At 31.1% G+C, this 17,400-nt stretch overlaps 3 protein-coding genes across 3 annotated transcripts; all 3 read left to right on the top strand.

Annotated features, from left to right (window-relative positions):
• The first annotated feature begins 3,348 nt into the window (after window positions 1–3,348).
• Window positions 3,349–4,490, top strand: LOC132140223 (cystatin-A-like). The gene is made up of 3 exons (XM_059549038.1): window positions 3,349–3,479; window positions 3,860–3,961; window positions 4,236–4,490. The coding sequence occupies exons 1-3, from the start codon at window positions 3,411–3,413 to the stop codon at window positions 4,386–4,388; spliced, it is 324 nt and encodes a 107-aa protein (XP_059405021.1). The 5' UTR covers window positions 3,349–3,410; the 3' UTR covers window positions 4,389–4,490.
• Window positions 4,491–8,453: 3,963 nt separating this feature from the next.
• On the top strand, window positions 8,454–9,598 carry LOC132140222 (cystatin-A-like). Its single transcript, XM_059549037.1, has 3 exons — window positions 8,454–8,587; window positions 8,968–9,069; window positions 9,344–9,598. The coding sequence occupies exons 1-3, from the start codon at window positions 8,519–8,521 to the stop codon at window positions 9,494–9,496; spliced, it is 324 nt and encodes a 107-aa protein (XP_059405020.1). The 5' UTR covers window positions 8,454–8,518; the 3' UTR covers window positions 9,497–9,598.
• Window positions 9,599–13,457: 3,859 nt separating this feature from the next.
• LOC132140221 (cystatin-A-like) lies at window positions 13,458–14,605 on the top strand. The gene is made up of 3 exons (XM_059549036.1): window positions 13,458–13,594; window positions 13,975–14,076; window positions 14,351–14,605. The coding sequence occupies exons 1-3, from the start codon at window positions 13,526–13,528 to the stop codon at window positions 14,501–14,503; spliced, it is 324 nt and encodes a 107-aa protein (XP_059405019.1). The 5' UTR covers window positions 13,458–13,525; the 3' UTR covers window positions 14,504–14,605.
• The last annotated feature ends 2,795 nt before the right edge of the window (window positions 14,606–17,400 follow it).

Below are 17,400 nucleotides of genomic sequence, written 5' to 3'. Positions count from 1 at the left end.
CAAAAATCTGACACTTTACAGAATTAGAGGAATAATTCACTGCAGAAAGACATTTCTGTCATTATTTCCTTCCTCTCATGTCCGTGGGACACAACGGGAAAATTCTGAAAAAATTTCCATGGAACCTTTTTCAAACATATAGGTTTAGAATGGCATGAAAGTAAGGAAATATAGACAATATGTTCATTTAGGAATGAAATGCCCATTTGCAGTGAATTGTCGGGAGATGTTTGACTGTTGCCTATTTTTGCATGTTCTTTTAGCTCAATTTAAATGTATTTGATCTTATTCAATCTTATTTTCTGTCTTTCATGCAGACTTTATTATTCTCTCTTCCAGCTTCTGTGATTTACTTTGGAAATGAAGCTCAGGTAAAAATCAGTCTTATGCAACCTGGTTAATGACAATCAACTTCCCAGTCTTGTCCACTTTGCAGCTTATTTCAAACAAATGAAAATCTAGATCACTAAAAGACAATTCATGATGTAAGACAGCATCATTTTACATTTACATTTTTTACATGTAGTCATTTAGCAGACACTTTCATCCAAAGCGGCTTACAAATGAGGAATGTGCAATGACATACAAGTGCTATAACAGTACAGATAGCAAGGGCTTTTTAAATACTATAATAAATAAAAACAACAGATAGAAAAGAGAAAGAATAAAGCATGTGTTAGAGGTCTTTTTTGCGTTTGATAATTGTATAACTAATAAAAAGAAAAGAAATAGAGTACCTTAAGATTAGAAAATCTAGTGTTAGTTTTTTTTATGAAAAGAATTAGAATAGAGAGTGCTAGAGGTAGAGGATCAAATAAAGATGGAAGAGATGTGTTTTTATGTGTTTTTAGTCGATTCTTGAAGATGGCTAAGAACTCAGCTGCTCAGATTGAGTCGGGCAGGTCATTTGTTTGTAGTTTGTACTGCAATTATACTAAAAGTGAACTTATAGGTATACTGACAGTTTATTAATTAAATACTTTGTACACTTTGAAGTATACATCTAAGTATGAACTTTACATCATACTTTAAGTATACTACTATGTCCCTATTTAGGTTTTAATTTGTATATATTTTGTAACATGAATATCTGAACATAGAAAACATCAAAAGAAATAACAGGGTATCTGCTTGTAAACAAACAATTTTTATTCTAGCTTCATGCATTCTTTTTTATAAACACTTTAATGTGGGTAAGTTAAAAATAAATAAAGAAATAACATTTTGAACAAAAAGCTGAAAAAAAAGACTATGAATTGGATTCAGAATGATAATCAAATGTCGATGGAGTCGATCATTACCCCAAAGCTTGACTGTAATTATTACCTCTTCATCGGTCGACAGTTTATTCCATAACATTACAGTTTTGATGCTGTTTCATGTCAAATGATCGTGTTACATGTGTTAGTGTCTGTTGTTTCTTTTTTCTTCTTCACTTCTGTGATTTATATATATATAGTTCTGTGCAAAAGTGTTAGTATTTTCACCAACATAAAATGCTTTTAAGATCATTATTTCTATATCTTTTGCTGTAGTGTGACAGTAGGAAATATCAGTTAACATTTCCAAGCATTTCTTTTGCCATTAAATGTAATAATCCAGTGAGATTTTTGTTTGCACAAGGAGTCTGACAACAGCTAGTGCTCCACACAGAGATCTGCTCTCATCATCATCCAGTCTGTCATGAAGAAACAGAACAAACTGAGACAGACTCAGTCCAGAAGAACTGTGGCACTGTCTCCAAGACACTTCAAGAAACCTACCTGCAAAGCTACAGTACTGTGCAAAGTTTTATGAACTTGTGTTAAAATACTATAAAATGAGGATGCTTTCAAAAATAATGTCACGAAATTGATGTTATTGATAAATTAACTTCTATTAACTAAATCAAATCAGTATTTCATGAGACCACTCTTCGCGTTTAAAAGCTTTTGTCCTTGCACTTGTGCATAGTTGAAATCAGTTGTCACAGTTCTTCAGAATTTAGTCTATCTCAGTTTCGTTCGTTTTTTCCTGTTTCTTCGAGTAATTCCAGACAGACTAGATGATGGTGAAATCAGATTTCTGTGTGGAACACTGGCTGCTGTTAGACTCAAGACATAGACTTAGACTTTTGCAAACAAAAAATCTCACTGGATTAATACAATTAACAACAAAGCAAAATATTGAAATAACTGGCTTATAAACATTTTTGTTGGTGAAAATACTAATAATACAGTACTGTATGTATGTATATATATATATATATATATAATTTTAAACAGCCATTCAGATTTGTGGATTTGCTATGGTGTTCAGCACAGCACCAAATACTTAAATATTTAGACTTAATAGGCAATTTTTTTTGTTTACTTTTTTTTTTTTTTTTAATCTGGACTACTACATTCCCTAGATATTGTTTGAAAGAGTTTGATTCTTTATTGTTCATTCACACTTTGTATTAGGGCTTCATTAGTTAACATTAGTTAATTCATTAGTTAACATAAACTGCCAATGAAAAATTCTTCTGAACATTCATTCATCTTAGGTATTCCAATATTTAATAACGCATTGCTAAAAGTGAAAGTTGCAACTGTGTTATTTAGTGAGGTAACATGAACTAAGACTTGTATTTTTTGACAAAGATGAATAACTTCGTTAGCAAATAGTTATTGTTCATTGTGAATGTTAATGCATATTAACATTAATATAAATCTTATAGTTCTTTTGCACTATAAATACTGTATTATGACCACTAAATATCAATACCCTGATAATACTGTGATAAAATCATTAGCAATTAATCACAACAGGAAAAATTTATACCGGCATATCACTATATAAAACTAGTCCGATTACATTTTTTCCATCGAAATTGTGTCCAAGGGGAAAATCGCTTTCACATGCGGACTAACTAAAAAACAATCCAAGAAAACAGTGTAAAATTAACCCAGAGACTTCTTAGCACAATAGTGAACAAAATTTTAATTTGTTAATACAAGGAAACCAACCAGCATTTTAACCTCTTACTAGAACCAAACTGACCAAAGTTCAAACATCTTTTGAAGAAAAAAATAATAATAATTGTCCTACAATTTGGTCTTATGTGAAGCATTATATAAATAATGTTATTTTCTTCAAAGCTGCTTGGAAACAATGAATGAATGAATGAATGAATGAATGAATGAATCAATCAGGAATTTATATAGTTCTTTATTACTTACTTAGTACACATCATTACTTTTGCCGAACATTGTGGTTAGGTGATTTAAACAAACATCTAACCACGGTTCACTGCCACATTAGTGCAATCACATTCCAAAATTCTTCAGGTCATGTGATCTTAACTTTAAAAGTGCAGCACTGTTGTTCTGGGAGTTAGACTGACTAACACTCCTCTTCTCTTCACTGATCATCAGAACACTGCAGTAATGCCAATGTGTGGAGGCTGGAGCGACATTAAACTGTTCGATCCAGAGGTGAAAAAGATTTGCTTAGAGGTATGAGACACAAATTCACTCCTAAATTAAAGTAGTCTGTTACTACTTAGCTGATTTGTATGTTTTGGTGCTGTAATATTGTTTGCACAAAATTGATTATTTGTTTGTTTGGGGTTTGTTTTGTTTTAGTTCAATTTACATTTTTTATGTACTTGTAGCACGATATGATTGATATGTGCAAGTGCCTATTTAACATATAGATAAATAATTGCTCTTGATTATTCCTTTATTGAGAACTCTTAACTCATCAAAAGTGATGTACAATGTTCAAAATACTGCATTTATTAATAGTTTAACATTTACTAAATGTAGTTAACTCCTAACTGTTAAAAAATTATCCTTATTGTGACCATAATGATAATGTTTCTCTCTTTATTCAGGTGAGGCCAATGATAGAGAAGATGGTTGGAACTGATTTTAAGATTTTCATTCCTCTGGTCTGGTCTTCTCAGGTTGTGGCAGGAACAAATTACATGTTCAAGGTAAATCAATATTTTTATTTGTTTGTATTTTTCATTAATTATGAGATCGTAAATCTCACATACTCACACTGTATGTCCTAAGCAGGTGTGATGATGTTGCAAATAATTTGTCCGTCCTCACTGAAAGTTAAAATGCATCAAGTCAAGCTTCATACATATGCATAAGATAAAACTTTTCTTAACATTGTAGCATTGCTGGACATGTCCAAATGTACTCAAACTTGTATAGTGTTTGTCTACATTAAACCCTAGTTAATTTTTCTCTCTCTGTCAGGTGCTGGTTGATGTAGATGGGGATGGAGTGTGTGTTCACGCGTTGATATTTCAGCCTCTTCCCTGTTCTGAAAAGGAACTGAGTGTGATGAAAATCCAGTGCCACAAATCCATTGATGACCCACTGATTCCTCCTGAACACTTACAGAAATAGTCTTGATTTAATAACAGACACATGCAATGAGCTGCCATACTGTATAGAGGAACAACTGAAACCATTTCATTCCTCAATATTAAACTCCATAATCAAATCAAAGTGTCAGTGTGTTTACTGAACAACGTCAAACTCACTCAAATGTTGAATGCTGAAATAACTAAAAATAAATATAAAGTTATCAGATTTTAAGATTTTATTGACTTCAATGACTGAATATGTTTCTTTTTAATAACTCAAAACTGAAATATATCATACAAAAGCTCAGTTTTTATTCATAGATTTATTTATTAGGGACAATGCAGTATAATATTGCTACAATTTCAAGCAGCTGATGTTCCACATACCAGGTATACCAGTTCCACTTCTAGGCAGAGACTAATTTGCAGTCCCAGTCCCTGGTTAGGCTTCTTTATACAAAACAATATTTAACAATAAAGCAATAATTATACCAAAAAACTAAACAAGAATTAAAATATAACAATAATATAAGAAAGCTGAAACTGTGTACGACCATCAGTGTTAATAAACCTTCTTTCTTTTTTTTACAATTTTATAAATTTCTTTAAAATATGTTCTGAAACTAAAAATGTAGATTGTGCAAATTTAGTTTTTCTACTGTGTTTTGTTATGAATTTGCATATAATTTCTGAAGCAGGATTAAGTTATTTATAACTCATTTAAAAACCATTTTATTAAGAGACACATTTGTAAAATTTTCAAAACTAATCAAACTATATTTCTGATTATTGCAATGAAACCATCTAATTGAGTTCTGGTCCAGAATGTTCAATCAAGTGTTTGTTAATATAGAGATCACAGTTTTGATAGTCAGTTGAGAAACCTGATTCCAGACAATCACACAGTAAGACAAGTGTGAAAAGACCATTGCATGCTTGTGTATATATAAACAGTCTAATCATATAAAAACAATTCAAGTTTGTTCTGATTGTTCTACACAGTCTCTTGTACATGCACATCCAATTTTACATGAGAATCTAAAATAACCTAAATATTGAAAATTATTATTGTCTTGCTTTTTGATTGATCTTAATCATAAAAACATTCCTTTCTTCTTAGTGAAAAACATGTTAGATGAGCAGGTTTTTGAAAAGTTCAAGGTCAAACAGTTATTTTGCAGCCACTGTGAAACATCTGTCATTTGATTTGTTCATTATTGTTCATTATTTTCTCCTGATTCTGCAATAAATTGCTCAAAATATGCAGTTTTCACCTTTCTAAAAATGTATTACTTTTCTTTAAAATATCTTTAACATAAATCATGACTCCCCCTCCTCTTCATGACGGTCTATCCTTTCTGGAAAAACTATAACCAGAATATTGTTATAGTGACACACAATCAGGTTTCACTCAATGCTAAAAATAAATGCAAATTTGAATTCATTAGCAGATGCTCAATTTGACTCTTTTTCGATATAATACTTCGGATATTATATTGTTTAGTGTTTGTTACATTTGTTTCTCTTCTAAATGGTTCCTTGTACATCAGCGTGACAATTTTTTATATCACGATCACAAAAGGATAACACACATATTTTCTGTTTAACCCATCTGACAAGTACGGGAAATACTTCTTTTGAATTGTGAAGGTTTAAATTTATGTCACGTTTGCCAGTTCCGGCCTCCTTCTTATATATAATTATTTTATTATTTTATTATTATTATTATTATTTTGTAGCCCTATGAGTAATTTCTTAAAATTACAGACTTTTTATTTTCAAACTCTGTACAGTTTACTGCTTATTTGCACATGCCTTTAGCCAGTATAAACATTTTGGAAAAAATAATTGTTCTTGGATAATAATAATTACTGTCCCGTTAAAATCTTAAAATCATTAAAGAAAATTATTGCATATATAGAGGTGCATCTCAATAAATTATAATGTTGTGAAAAAGTTTAACAAAAACCCACCAATTCACTATCTCAACAAATTAGAATATGGTGACATGCCAATCAGCTAATCAATTCAAAACACCTGCAAAGGTTTCCTGAGCCTTCAAAATGGTCTCTCAGTTTAGTTCACTAGGCTATAATTACTATATATATATATAAAGTTCTGTGCAAAAGTGTTAGTATTTTCACCAACATAAAATGCTTTTAAGATCATTATTTCTATATCTTTTGCTGTAGTGTGACAGTAGGAAATATCAGTTAACATTTCCAAGCATTTCTTTTGCCATTAAATGTTATAATCCAGTGAGACTTTTGTTTGCACAAGGAGTCTGACAACAGCTAGTGCTCCACACAGAGATCTGCTCTCATCATCATCCAGTCTGTCATGAAGAAACAGAACAAACTGAGACAGACTCAGTCCAGAAGAACTGTGGCACTGTCTCCAAGACACTTCAAGAAACCTACCTGCAAAGCTACAGTACTGTGCAAAGTTTTATGAACTTGTGTTAAAAAACTATAAAATGAGGATGCTTTCAAAAATAATGTCACGAAATTGATGTTATTGATAAATTAACTTCTATTAACTAAATCAAATCAGTATTTCATGAGACCACTCTTCGCGTTTAAAAGCTTTTGTCCTTGCACTTGTGCATAGTTGAAATCAGTTGTCACAGTTCTTCAGAATTTAGTCAATCTCGTTTTCGTTCGTTTTTTCCTGTTTCTTCAAGTAATTCCAGACAGACTAGATGATGGTGAAATCAGTTGTCACAGTTCTTCAGAATTTAGTCAATCTCGTTTTCGTTTGTTTTTTCCTGTTTCTTCGAGTAATTCCAGACAGACTAGATGATGGTGAAATCAGATTTCTGTGTGGAACACTGGCTGCTGTTAGACTCAAGACATAGACTTAGACTTTTGCAAACAAAAAATCTCACTGGATTAATACAATTAACAACAAAGCAAAATATTGAAATAACTGGCTTATAAACATTTTTGTTGGTGAAAATACTAATAATACAGTACTGTATGTATGTATATATATATATATATATATATATATAATTTTAAACAGCCATTCAGATTTGTGGATTTGCTATGGTGTTCAGCACAGCACCAAATACTTAAATATTTAGACTTAATAGGCAATTTTTTTTGTTTACTTTTTTTTTTTTTTTTAATCTGGACTACTACATTCCCTAGATATTGTTTGAAAGAGTTTGATTCTTTATTGTTCATTCACACTTTGTATTAGGGCTTCATTAGTTAACATTAGTTAATTCATTAGTTAACATAAACTGCCAATGAAAAATTCTTCTGAACATTCATTCATCTTAGGTATTCCAATATTTAATAACGCATTGCTAAAAGTGAAAGTTGCAACTGTGTTATTTAGTGAGGTAACATGAACTAAGACTTGTATTTTTTGACAAAGATGAATAACTTCGTTAGCAAATAGTTATTGTTCATTGTGAATGTTAATGCATATTAACATTAATATAAATCTTATAGTTCTTTTGCACTATAAATACTGTATTATGACCACTAAATATCAATACCCTGATAATACTGTGATAAAATCATTAGCAATTAATCACAACAGGAAAAATTTATACCGGCATATCACTATATAAAACTAGTCCGATTACATTTTTTCCATCGAAATTGTGTCCAAGGGGAAAATCGCTTTCACATGCGGACTAACTAAAAAACAATCCAAGAAAACAGTGTAAAATTAACCCAGAGACTTCTTAGCACAATAGTGAACAAAATTTTAATTTGTTAATACAAGGAAACCAACCAGCATTTTAACCTCTTACTAGAACCAAACTGACCAAAGTTCAAACATCTTTTGAAGAAAAAAATAATAATAATTGTCCTACAATTTGGTCTTATGTGAAGCATTATATAAATAATGTTATTTTCTTCAAAGCTGCTTGGAAACAATGAATGAATGAATGAATGAATGAATGAATCAATCAGGAATTTATATAGTTCTTTATTACTTACTTAGTACACATCATTACTTTTGCCGAACATTGTGGTTAGGTGATTTAAACAAACATCTAACCACGGTTCACTGCCACATTAGTGCAATCACATTCCAAAATTCTTCAGGTCATGTGATCTTAACTTTAAAAGTGCAGCACTGTTGTTCTGGGAGTTAGACTGACTGATTAACACTCCTCTTCTCTTCACTGATCATCAGAACACTGCAGTAATGCCAATGTGTGGAGGCTGGAGCGACATTAAACTGTTCGATCCAGAGGTGAAAAAGATTTGCTTAGAGGTATGAGACACAAATTCACTCCTAAATTAAAGTAGTCTGTTACTACTTAGCTGATTTGTATGTTTTGGTGCTGTAATATTGTTTGCACAAAATTGATTATTTGTTTGTTTGGGGTTTGTTTTGTTTTAGTTCAATTTACATTTTTTATGTACTTGTAGCACGATATGATTGATATGTGCAAGTGCCTATTTAACATATAGATAAATAATTGCTCTTGATTATTCCTTTATTGAGAACTCTTAACTCATCAAAAGTGATGTACAATGTTCAAAATACTGCATTTATTAATAGTTTAACATTTACTAAATGTAGTTAACTCCTAACTGTTAAAAAATTATCCTTATTGTGACCATAATGATAATGTTTCTCTCTTTATTCAGGTGAGGCCAATGATAGAGAAGATGGTTGGAACTGATTTTAAGATTTTCATTCCTCTGGTCTGGTCTTCTCAGGTTGTGGCAGGAACAAATTACATGTTCAAGGTAAATCAATATTTTTATTTGTTTGTATTTTTCATTAATTATGAGATCGTAAATCTCACATACTCACACTGTATGTCCTAAGCAGGTGTGATGATGTTGCAAATAATTTGTCCGTCCTCACTGAAAGTTAAAATGCATCAAGTCAAGCTTCATACATATGCATAAGATAAAACTTTTCTTAACATTGTAGCATTGCTGGACATGTCCAAATGTACTCAAACTTGTATAGTGTTTGTCTACATTAAACCCTAGTTAATTTTTCTCTCTCTGTCAGGTGCTGGTTGATGTAGATGGGGATGGAGTGTGTGTTCACGCGTTGATATTTCAGCCTCTTCCCTGTTCTGAAAAGGAACTGAGTGTGATGAAAATCCAGTGCCACAAATCCATTGATGACCCACTGATTCCTCCTGAACACTTACAGAAATAGTCTTGATTTAATAACAGACACATGCAATGAGCTGCCATACTGTATAGAGGAACAACTGAAACCATTTCATTCCTCAATATTAAACTCCATAATCAAATCAAAGTGTCAGTGTGTTTACTGAACAACGTCAAACTCACTCAAATGTTGAATGCTGAAATAACTAAAAATAAATATAAAGTTATCAGATTTTAAGATTTTATTGACTTCAATGACTGAATATGTTTCTTTTTAATAACTCAAAACTGAAATATATCATACAAAAGCTCAGTTTTTATTCATAGATTTATTTATTAGGGACAATGCAGTATAATATTGCTACAATTTCAAGCAGCTGATGTTCCACATACCAGGTATACCAGTTCCACTTCTAGGCAGAGACTAATTTGCAGTCCCAGTCCCTGGTTAGGCTTCTTTATACAAAACAATATTTAACAATAAAGCAATAATTATACCAAAAAACTAAACAAGAATTAAAATATAACAATAATATAAGAAAGCTGAAACTGTGTACGACCATCAGTGTTAATAAACCTTCTTTCTTTTTTTTACAATTTTATAAATTTCTTTAAAATATGTTCTGAAACTAAAAATGTAGATTGTGCAAATTTAGTTTTTCTACTGTGTTTTGTTATGAATTTGCATATAATTTCTGAAGCAGGATTAAGTTATTTATAACTCATTTAAAAACCATTTTATTAAGAGACACATTTGTAAAATTTTCAAAACTAATCAAACTATATTTCTGATTATTGCAATGAAACCATCTAATTGAGTTCTGGTCCAGAATGTTCAATCAAGTGTTTGTTAATATAGAGATCACAGTTTTGATAGTCAGTTGAGAAACCTGATTCCAGACAATCACACAGTAAGACAAGTGTGAAAAGACCATTGCATGCTTGTGTATATATAAACAGTCTAATCATATAAAAACAATTCAAGTTTGTTCTGATTGTTCTACACAGTCTCTTGTACATGCACATCCAATTTTACATGAGAATCTAAAATAACCTAAATATTGAAAATTATTATTGTCTTGCTTTTTGATTGATCTTAATCATAAAAACATTCCTTTCTTCTTAGTGAAAAACATGTTAGATGAGCAGGTTTTTGAAAAGTTCAAGGTCAAACAGTTATTTTGCAGCCACTGTGAAACATCTGTCATTTGATTTGTTCATTATTGTTCATTATTTTCTCCTGATTCTGCAATAAATTGCTCAAAATATGCAGTTTTCACCTTTCTAAAAATGTATTACTTTTCTTTAAAATATCTTTAACATAAATCATGACTCCCCCTCCTCTTCATGACGGTCTATCCTTTCTGGAAAAACTATAACCAGAATATTGTTATAGTGACACACAATCAGGTTTCACTCAATGCTAAAAATAAATGCAAATTTGAATTCATTAGCAGATGCTCAATTTGACTCTTTTTCGATATAATACTTCGGATATTATATTGTTTAGTGTTTGTTACATTTGTTTCTCTTCTAAATGGTTCCTTGTACATCAGCGTGACAATTTTTTATATCACGATCACAAAAGGATAACACACATATTTTCTGTTTAACCCATCTGACAAGTACGGGAAATACTTCTTTTGAATTGTGAAGGTTTAAATTTATGTCACGTTTGCCAGTTCCGGCCTCCTTCTTATATATAATTATTTTATTATTTTATTATTATTATTATTATTTTGTAGCCCTATGAGTAATTTCTTAAAATTACAGACTTTTTATTTTCAAACTCTGTACAGTTTACTGCTTATTTGCACATGCCTTTAGCCAGTATAAACATTTTGGAAAAAATAATTGTTCTTGGATAATAATAATTACTGTCCCGTTAAAATCTTAAAATCATTAAAGAAAATTATTGCATATATAGAGGTGCATCTCAATAAATTATAATGTTGTGAAAAAGTTTAACAAAAACCCACCAATTCACTATCTCAACAAATTAGAATATGGTGACATGCCAATCAGCTAATCAATTCAAAACACCTGCAAAGGTTTCCTGAGCCTTCAAAATGGTCTCTCAGTTTAGTTCACTAGGCTATAATTACTATATATATATATAAAGTTCTGTGCAAAAGTGTTAGTATTTTCACCAACATAAAATGCTTTTAAGATCATTATTTCTATATCTTTTGCTGTAGTGTGACAGTAGGAAATATCAGTTAACATTTCCAAGCATTTCTTTTGCCATTAAATGTTATAATCCAGTGAGACTTTTGTTTGCACAAGGAGTCTGACAACAGCTAGTGCTCCACACAGAGATCTGCTCTCATCATCATCCAGTCTGTCATGAAGAAACAGAACAAACTGAGACAGACTCAGTCCAGAAGAACTGTGGCACTGTCTCCAAGACACTTCAAGAAACCTACCTGCAAAGCTACAGTACTGTGCAAAGTTTTATGAACTTGTGTTAAAAAACTATAAAATGAGGATGCTTTCAAAAATAATGTCACGAAATTGATGTTATTGATAAATTAACTTCTATTAACTAAATCAAATCAGTATTTCATGAGACCACTCTTCGCGTTTAAAAGCTTTTGTCCTTGCACTTGTGCATAGTTGAAATCAGTTGTCACAGTTCTTCAGAATTTAGTCAATCTCGTTTTCGTTTGTTTTTTCCTGTTTCTTCGAGTAATTCCAGACAGACTAGATGATGGTGAAATCAGATTTCTGTGTGGAACACTGGCTGCTGTTAGACTCAAGACATAGACTTAGACTTTTGCAAACAAAAAATCTCACTGGATTAATACAATTAACAACAAAGCAAAATATTGAAATAACTGGCTTATAAACATTTTTGTTGGTGAAAATACTAATAATACAGTACTGTATGTATGTATATATATATATATATATATATAATTTTAAACAGCCATTCAGATTTGTGGATTTGCTATGGTGTTCAGCACAGCACCAAATACTTAAATATTTAGACTTAATAGGCAATTTTTTTTGTTTACTTTTTTTTTTTTTTTTAATCTGGACTACTACATTCCCTAGATATTGTTTGAAAGAGTTTGATTCTTTATTGTTCATTCACACTTTGTATTAGGGCTTCATTAGTTAACATTAGTTAATTCATTAGTTAACATAAACTGCCAATGAAAAATTCTTCTGAACATTCATTCATCTTAGGTATTCCAATATTTAATAACGCATTGCTAAAAGTGAAAGTTGCAACTGTGTTATTTAGTGAGGTAACATGAACTAAGACTTGTATTTTTTGACAAAGATGAATAACTTCGTTAGCAAATAGTTATTGTTCATTGTGAATGTTAATGCATATTAACATTAATATAAATCTTATAGTTCTTTTGCACTATAAATACTGTATTATGACCACTAAATATCAATACCCTGATAATACTGTGATAAAATCATTAGCAATTAATCACAACAGGAAAAATTTATACCGGCATATCACTATATAAAACTAGTCCGATTACATTTTTTCCATCGAAATTGTGTCCAAGGGGAAAATCGCTTTCACATGCGGACTAACTAAAAAACAATCCAAGAAAACAGTGTAAAATTAACCCAGAGACTTCTTAGCACAATAGTGAACAAAATTTTAATTTGTTAATACAAGGAAACCAACCAGCATTTTAACCTCTTACTAGAACCAAACTGACCAAAGTTCAAACATCTTTTGAAGAAAAAAATAATAATAATTGTCCTACAATTTGGTCTTATGTGAAGCATTATATAAATAATGTTATTTTCTTCAAAGCTGCTTGGAAACAATGAATGAATGAATGAATGAATGAATGAATGAATCAATCAGGAATTTATATAGTTCTTTATTACTTACTTAGTACACATCATTACTTTTGCCGAACATTGTGGTTAGGTGATTTAAACAAACATCTAACCACGGTTCACTGCCACATTAGTGCAATCACATTCCAAAATTCTTCAGGTCATGTGATCTTAACTTTAAAAGTGCAGCACTGTTGTTCTGGGAGTTAGACTGACTAACACTCCTCTTCTCTTCACTGATCATCAGAACACTGCAGTAATGCCAATGTGTGGAGGCTGGAGCGACATTAAACTGTTCGATCCAGAGGTGAAAAAGATTTGCTTAGAGGTATGAGACACAAATTCACTCCTAAATTAAAGTAGTCTGTTACTACTTAGCTGATTTGTATGTTTTGGTGCTGTAATATTGTTTGCACAAAATTGATTATTTGTTTGTTTGGGGTTTGTTTTGTTTTAGTTCAATTTACATTTTTTATGTACTTGTAGCACGATATGATTGATATGTGCAAGTGCCTATTTAACATATAGATAAATAATTGCTCTTGATTATTCCTTTATTGAGAACTCTTAACTCATCAAAAGTGATGTACAATGTTCAAAATACTGCATTTATTAATAGTTTAACATTTACTAAATGTAGTTAACTCCTAACTGTTAAAAAATTATCCTTATTGTGACCATAATGATAATGTTTCTCTCTTTATTCAGGTGAGGCCAATGATAGAGAAGATGGTTGGAACTGATTTTAAGATTTTCATTCCTCTGGTCTGGTCTTCTCAGGTTGTGGCAGGAACAAATTACATGTTCAAGGTAAATCAATATTTTTATTTGTTTGTATTTTTCATTAATTATGAGATCGTAAATCTCACATACTCACACTGTATGTCCTAAGCAGGTGTGATGATGTTGCAAATAATTTGTCCGTCCTCACTGAAAGTTAAAATGCATCAAGTCAAGCTTCATACATATGCATAAGATAAAACTTTTCTTAACATTGTAGCATTGCTGGACATGTCCAAATGTACTCAAACTTGTATAGTGTTTGTCTACATTAAACCCTAGTTAATTTTTCTCTCTCTGTCAGGTGCTGGTTGATGTAGATGGGGATGGAGTGTGTGTTCACGCGTTGATATTTCAGCCTCTTCTCTGTTCTGAAAAGGAACTGAGTGTGATGAAAATCCAGTGCCACAAATCCATTGATGACCCACTGATTCCTCCTGAACACTTACAGAAATAGTCTTGATTTAATAACAGACACATGCAATGAGCTGCCATACTGTATAGAGGAACAACTGAAACCATTTCATTCCTCAATATTAAACTCCATAATCAAATCAAAGTGTCAGTGTGTTTACTGAACAACGTCAAACTCACTCAAATGTTGAATGCTGAAATAACTAAAAATAAATATAAAGTTATCAGATTTTAAGATTTTATTGACTTCAATGACTGAATATGTTTCTTTTTAATAACTCAAAACTGAAATATATCATACAAAAGCTCAGTTTTTATTCATAGATTTATTTATTAGGGACAATGCAGTATAATATTGCTACAATTTCAAGCAGCTGATGTTCCACATACCAGGTATACCAGTTCCACTTCTAGGCAGAGACTAATTTGCAGTCCCAGTCCCTGGTTAGGCTTCTTTATACAAAACAATATTTAACAATAAAGCAATAATTATACCAAAAAACTAAACAAGAATTAAAATATAACAATAATATAAGAAAGCTGAAACTGTGTACGACCATCAGTGTTAATAAACCTTCTTTCTTTTTTTTACAATTTTATAAATTTCTTTAAAATATGTTCTGAAACTAAAAATGTAGATTGTGCAAATTTAGTTTTTCTACTGTGTTTTGTTATGAATTTGCATATAATTTCTGAAGCAGGATTAAGTTATTTATAACTCATTTAAAAACCATTTTATTAAGAGACACATTTGTAAAATTTTCAAAACTAATCAAACTATATTTCTGATTATTGCAATGAAACCATCTAATTGAGTTCTGGTCCAGAATGTTCAATCAAGTGTTTGTTAATATAGAGATCACAGTTTTGATAGTCAGTTGAGAAACCTGATTCCAGACAATCACACAGTAAGACAAGTGTGAAAAGACCATTGCATGCTTGTGTATATATAAACAGTCTAATCATATAAAAACAATTCAAGTTTGTTCTGATTGTTCTACACAGTCTCTTGTACATGCACATCCAATTTTACATGAGAATCTAAAATAACCTAAATATTGAAAATTATTATTGTCTTGCTTTTTGATTGATCTTAATCATAAAAACATTCCTTTCTTCTTAGTGAAAAACATGTTAGATGAGATGGTTTTTGAAAAGTTCAAGGTCAAACAGTTATTTTGCAGCCACTGTGAAACATCTGTCATTTGATTTGTTCATTATTGTTCATTATTTTCTCCTGATTCTGCAATAAATTGCTCAAAATATGCAGTTTTCGCCTTTCTAAAAATGTATTACTTTTCTTTAAAATATCTTTAACATAAATCATGACTCCCCCTCCTCTTCATGACGGTCTATCCTTTCTGGAAAAACTATAACCAGAATATTGTTATAGTGACACACAATCAGGTTTCACTCAATGCTAAAAATAAATGCAAATTTGAATTCATTAGCAGATGCTCAATTTGACTCTTTTTCGATATAATACTTCGGATATTATATTGTTTAGTGTTTGTTACATTTGTTTCTCTTCTAAATGGTTCCTTGTACATCAGCGTGACAATTTTTTATATCACGATCACAAAAGGATAACACACATATTTTCTGTTTAACCCATCTGACAAGTACGGGAAATACTTCTTTTGAATTGTGAAGGTTTAAATTTATGTCACGTTTGCCAGTTCCGGCCTCCTTCTTATATATAATTATTTTATTATTTTATTATTATTATTATTATTTTGTAGCCCTATGAGTAATTTCTTAAAATTACAGACTTTTTATTTTCAAACTCTGTACAGTTTACTGCTTATTTGCACATGCCTTTAGCCAGTATAAACATTTTGGAAAAAATAATTGTTCTTGGATAATAATAATTACTGTCCCATTAAAATCTTAAAATCATTAAAGAAAATTATTGCATATATAGAGGTGCATCTCAATAAATTATAATGTTGTGAAAAAGTTTAACAAAAACCCACCAATTCACTATCTCAACAAATTAGAATATGGTGACATGCCAATCAGCTAATCAATTCAAAACACCTGCAAAGGTTTCCTGAGCCTTCAAAATGGTCTCTCAGTTTAGTTCACTAGGCTATAATTACTATATATATATATAAAGTTCTGTGCAAAAGTGTTAGTATTTTCACCAACATAAAATGCTTTTAAGACCATTATTTCTATATCTTTTGCTGTAGTGTGACAGTAGGAAATATCAGTTAACATTTCCAAGCATTTCTTTTGCCATTAAATGTTATAATCCAGTGAGATTTTTGTTTGCACAAGGAGTCTGACAACAGCTAGTGCTCCACACAGAGATCTGCTCTCATCATCATCCAGTCTGTCATGAAGAAACAGAACAAACTGAGACAGACTCAGTCCAGAAGAACTGTGGCACTGTCTCCAAGACACTTCAAGAAACCTACCTGCAAAGCTACAGTACTGTGCAAAGTTTTATGAACTTGTGTTAAAATACTATAAAATGAGGATGCTTTCAAAAATAATGTAACAAAATAAATGTTACTTATAAATTAACTTCTATTAACTAAATCAAATCAGTATTTCATGAGACCACTCTTCGCGTTTAAAAGCTTTTGTCCTTGCACTTGTGCATAGTTGAAATCAGTTGTCACAGTTCTTCAGAATTTAGTCAATCTCGTTTTCGTTCGTTTTTTCCTGTTTCTTCAAGTAATTCCAGACAGACTAGATGATGGTGAAATCAGATTTCTGTGTGGAACACAGGCTGCTGTCAGACTCCTTGTGCATATACAAATGAAGAGATTGGTTCCTGAAACACGATAAACGGCATTTAAAGAAATTTATAAAAATGGGTATTGTGTCTGGTTGGTATTGTAGATTTAATTCAAAATTTTACGCAAAACGTGACATTCGCAGAGTTGTCGACCAATTTCATGTAGACGTCACAGTTACATCACGAGCAGC

This window comes from Carassius carassius, chromosome 5 (assembly GCF_963082965.1).
Source record: "Carassius carassius chromosome 5, fCarCar2.1, whole genome shotgun sequence".
Classification (NCBI taxonomy): Eukaryota; Metazoa; Chordata; class Actinopteri; order Cypriniformes; family Cyprinidae; genus Carassius; species Carassius carassius.
Note: the sequence above shows the minus strand (reverse complement) of the source record. Positions and strands in the feature narration are given on the sequence as shown.

What these genes read in the sequence shown, in the direction of transcription:
- LOC132140223 (XM_059549038.1), top strand. Translation starts at nt 3,411, where the DNA reads ATGCCAATGTGTGGAGGCTGGAGCGACATTAAACTGTTCGATCCAGAG. An exon ending in TGAAAAAGATTTGCTTAGAG is followed by an intron (nt 3,480 to 3,859) that starts GTATGAGACACA and finishes CTCTTTATTCAG; the next exon opens with GTGAGGCCAATGATAGAGAA. An exon ending in GAACAAATTACATGTTCAAG is followed by an intron (nt 3,962 to 4,235) that starts GTAAATCAATAT and finishes TCTCTCTGTCAG; the next exon opens with GTGCTGGTTGATGTAGATGG.
- LOC132140222 (XM_059549037.1), top strand. Translation starts at nt 8,519, where the DNA reads ATGCCAATGTGTGGAGGCTGGAGCGACATTAAACTGTTCGATCCAGAG. An exon ending in TGAAAAAGATTTGCTTAGAG is followed by an intron (nt 8,588 to 8,967) that starts GTATGAGACACA and finishes CTCTTTATTCAG; the next exon opens with GTGAGGCCAATGATAGAGAA. An exon ending in GAACAAATTACATGTTCAAG is followed by an intron (nt 9,070 to 9,343) that starts GTAAATCAATAT and finishes TCTCTCTGTCAG; the next exon opens with GTGCTGGTTGATGTAGATGG.
- LOC132140221 (XM_059549036.1), top strand. Translation starts at nt 13,526, where the DNA reads ATGCCAATGTGTGGAGGCTGGAGCGACATTAAACTGTTCGATCCAGAG. An exon ending in TGAAAAAGATTTGCTTAGAG is followed by an intron (nt 13,595 to 13,974) that starts GTATGAGACACA and finishes CTCTTTATTCAG; the next exon opens with GTGAGGCCAATGATAGAGAA. An exon ending in GAACAAATTACATGTTCAAG is followed by an intron (nt 14,077 to 14,350) that starts GTAAATCAATAT and finishes TCTCTCTGTCAG; the next exon opens with GTGCTGGTTGATGTAGATGG.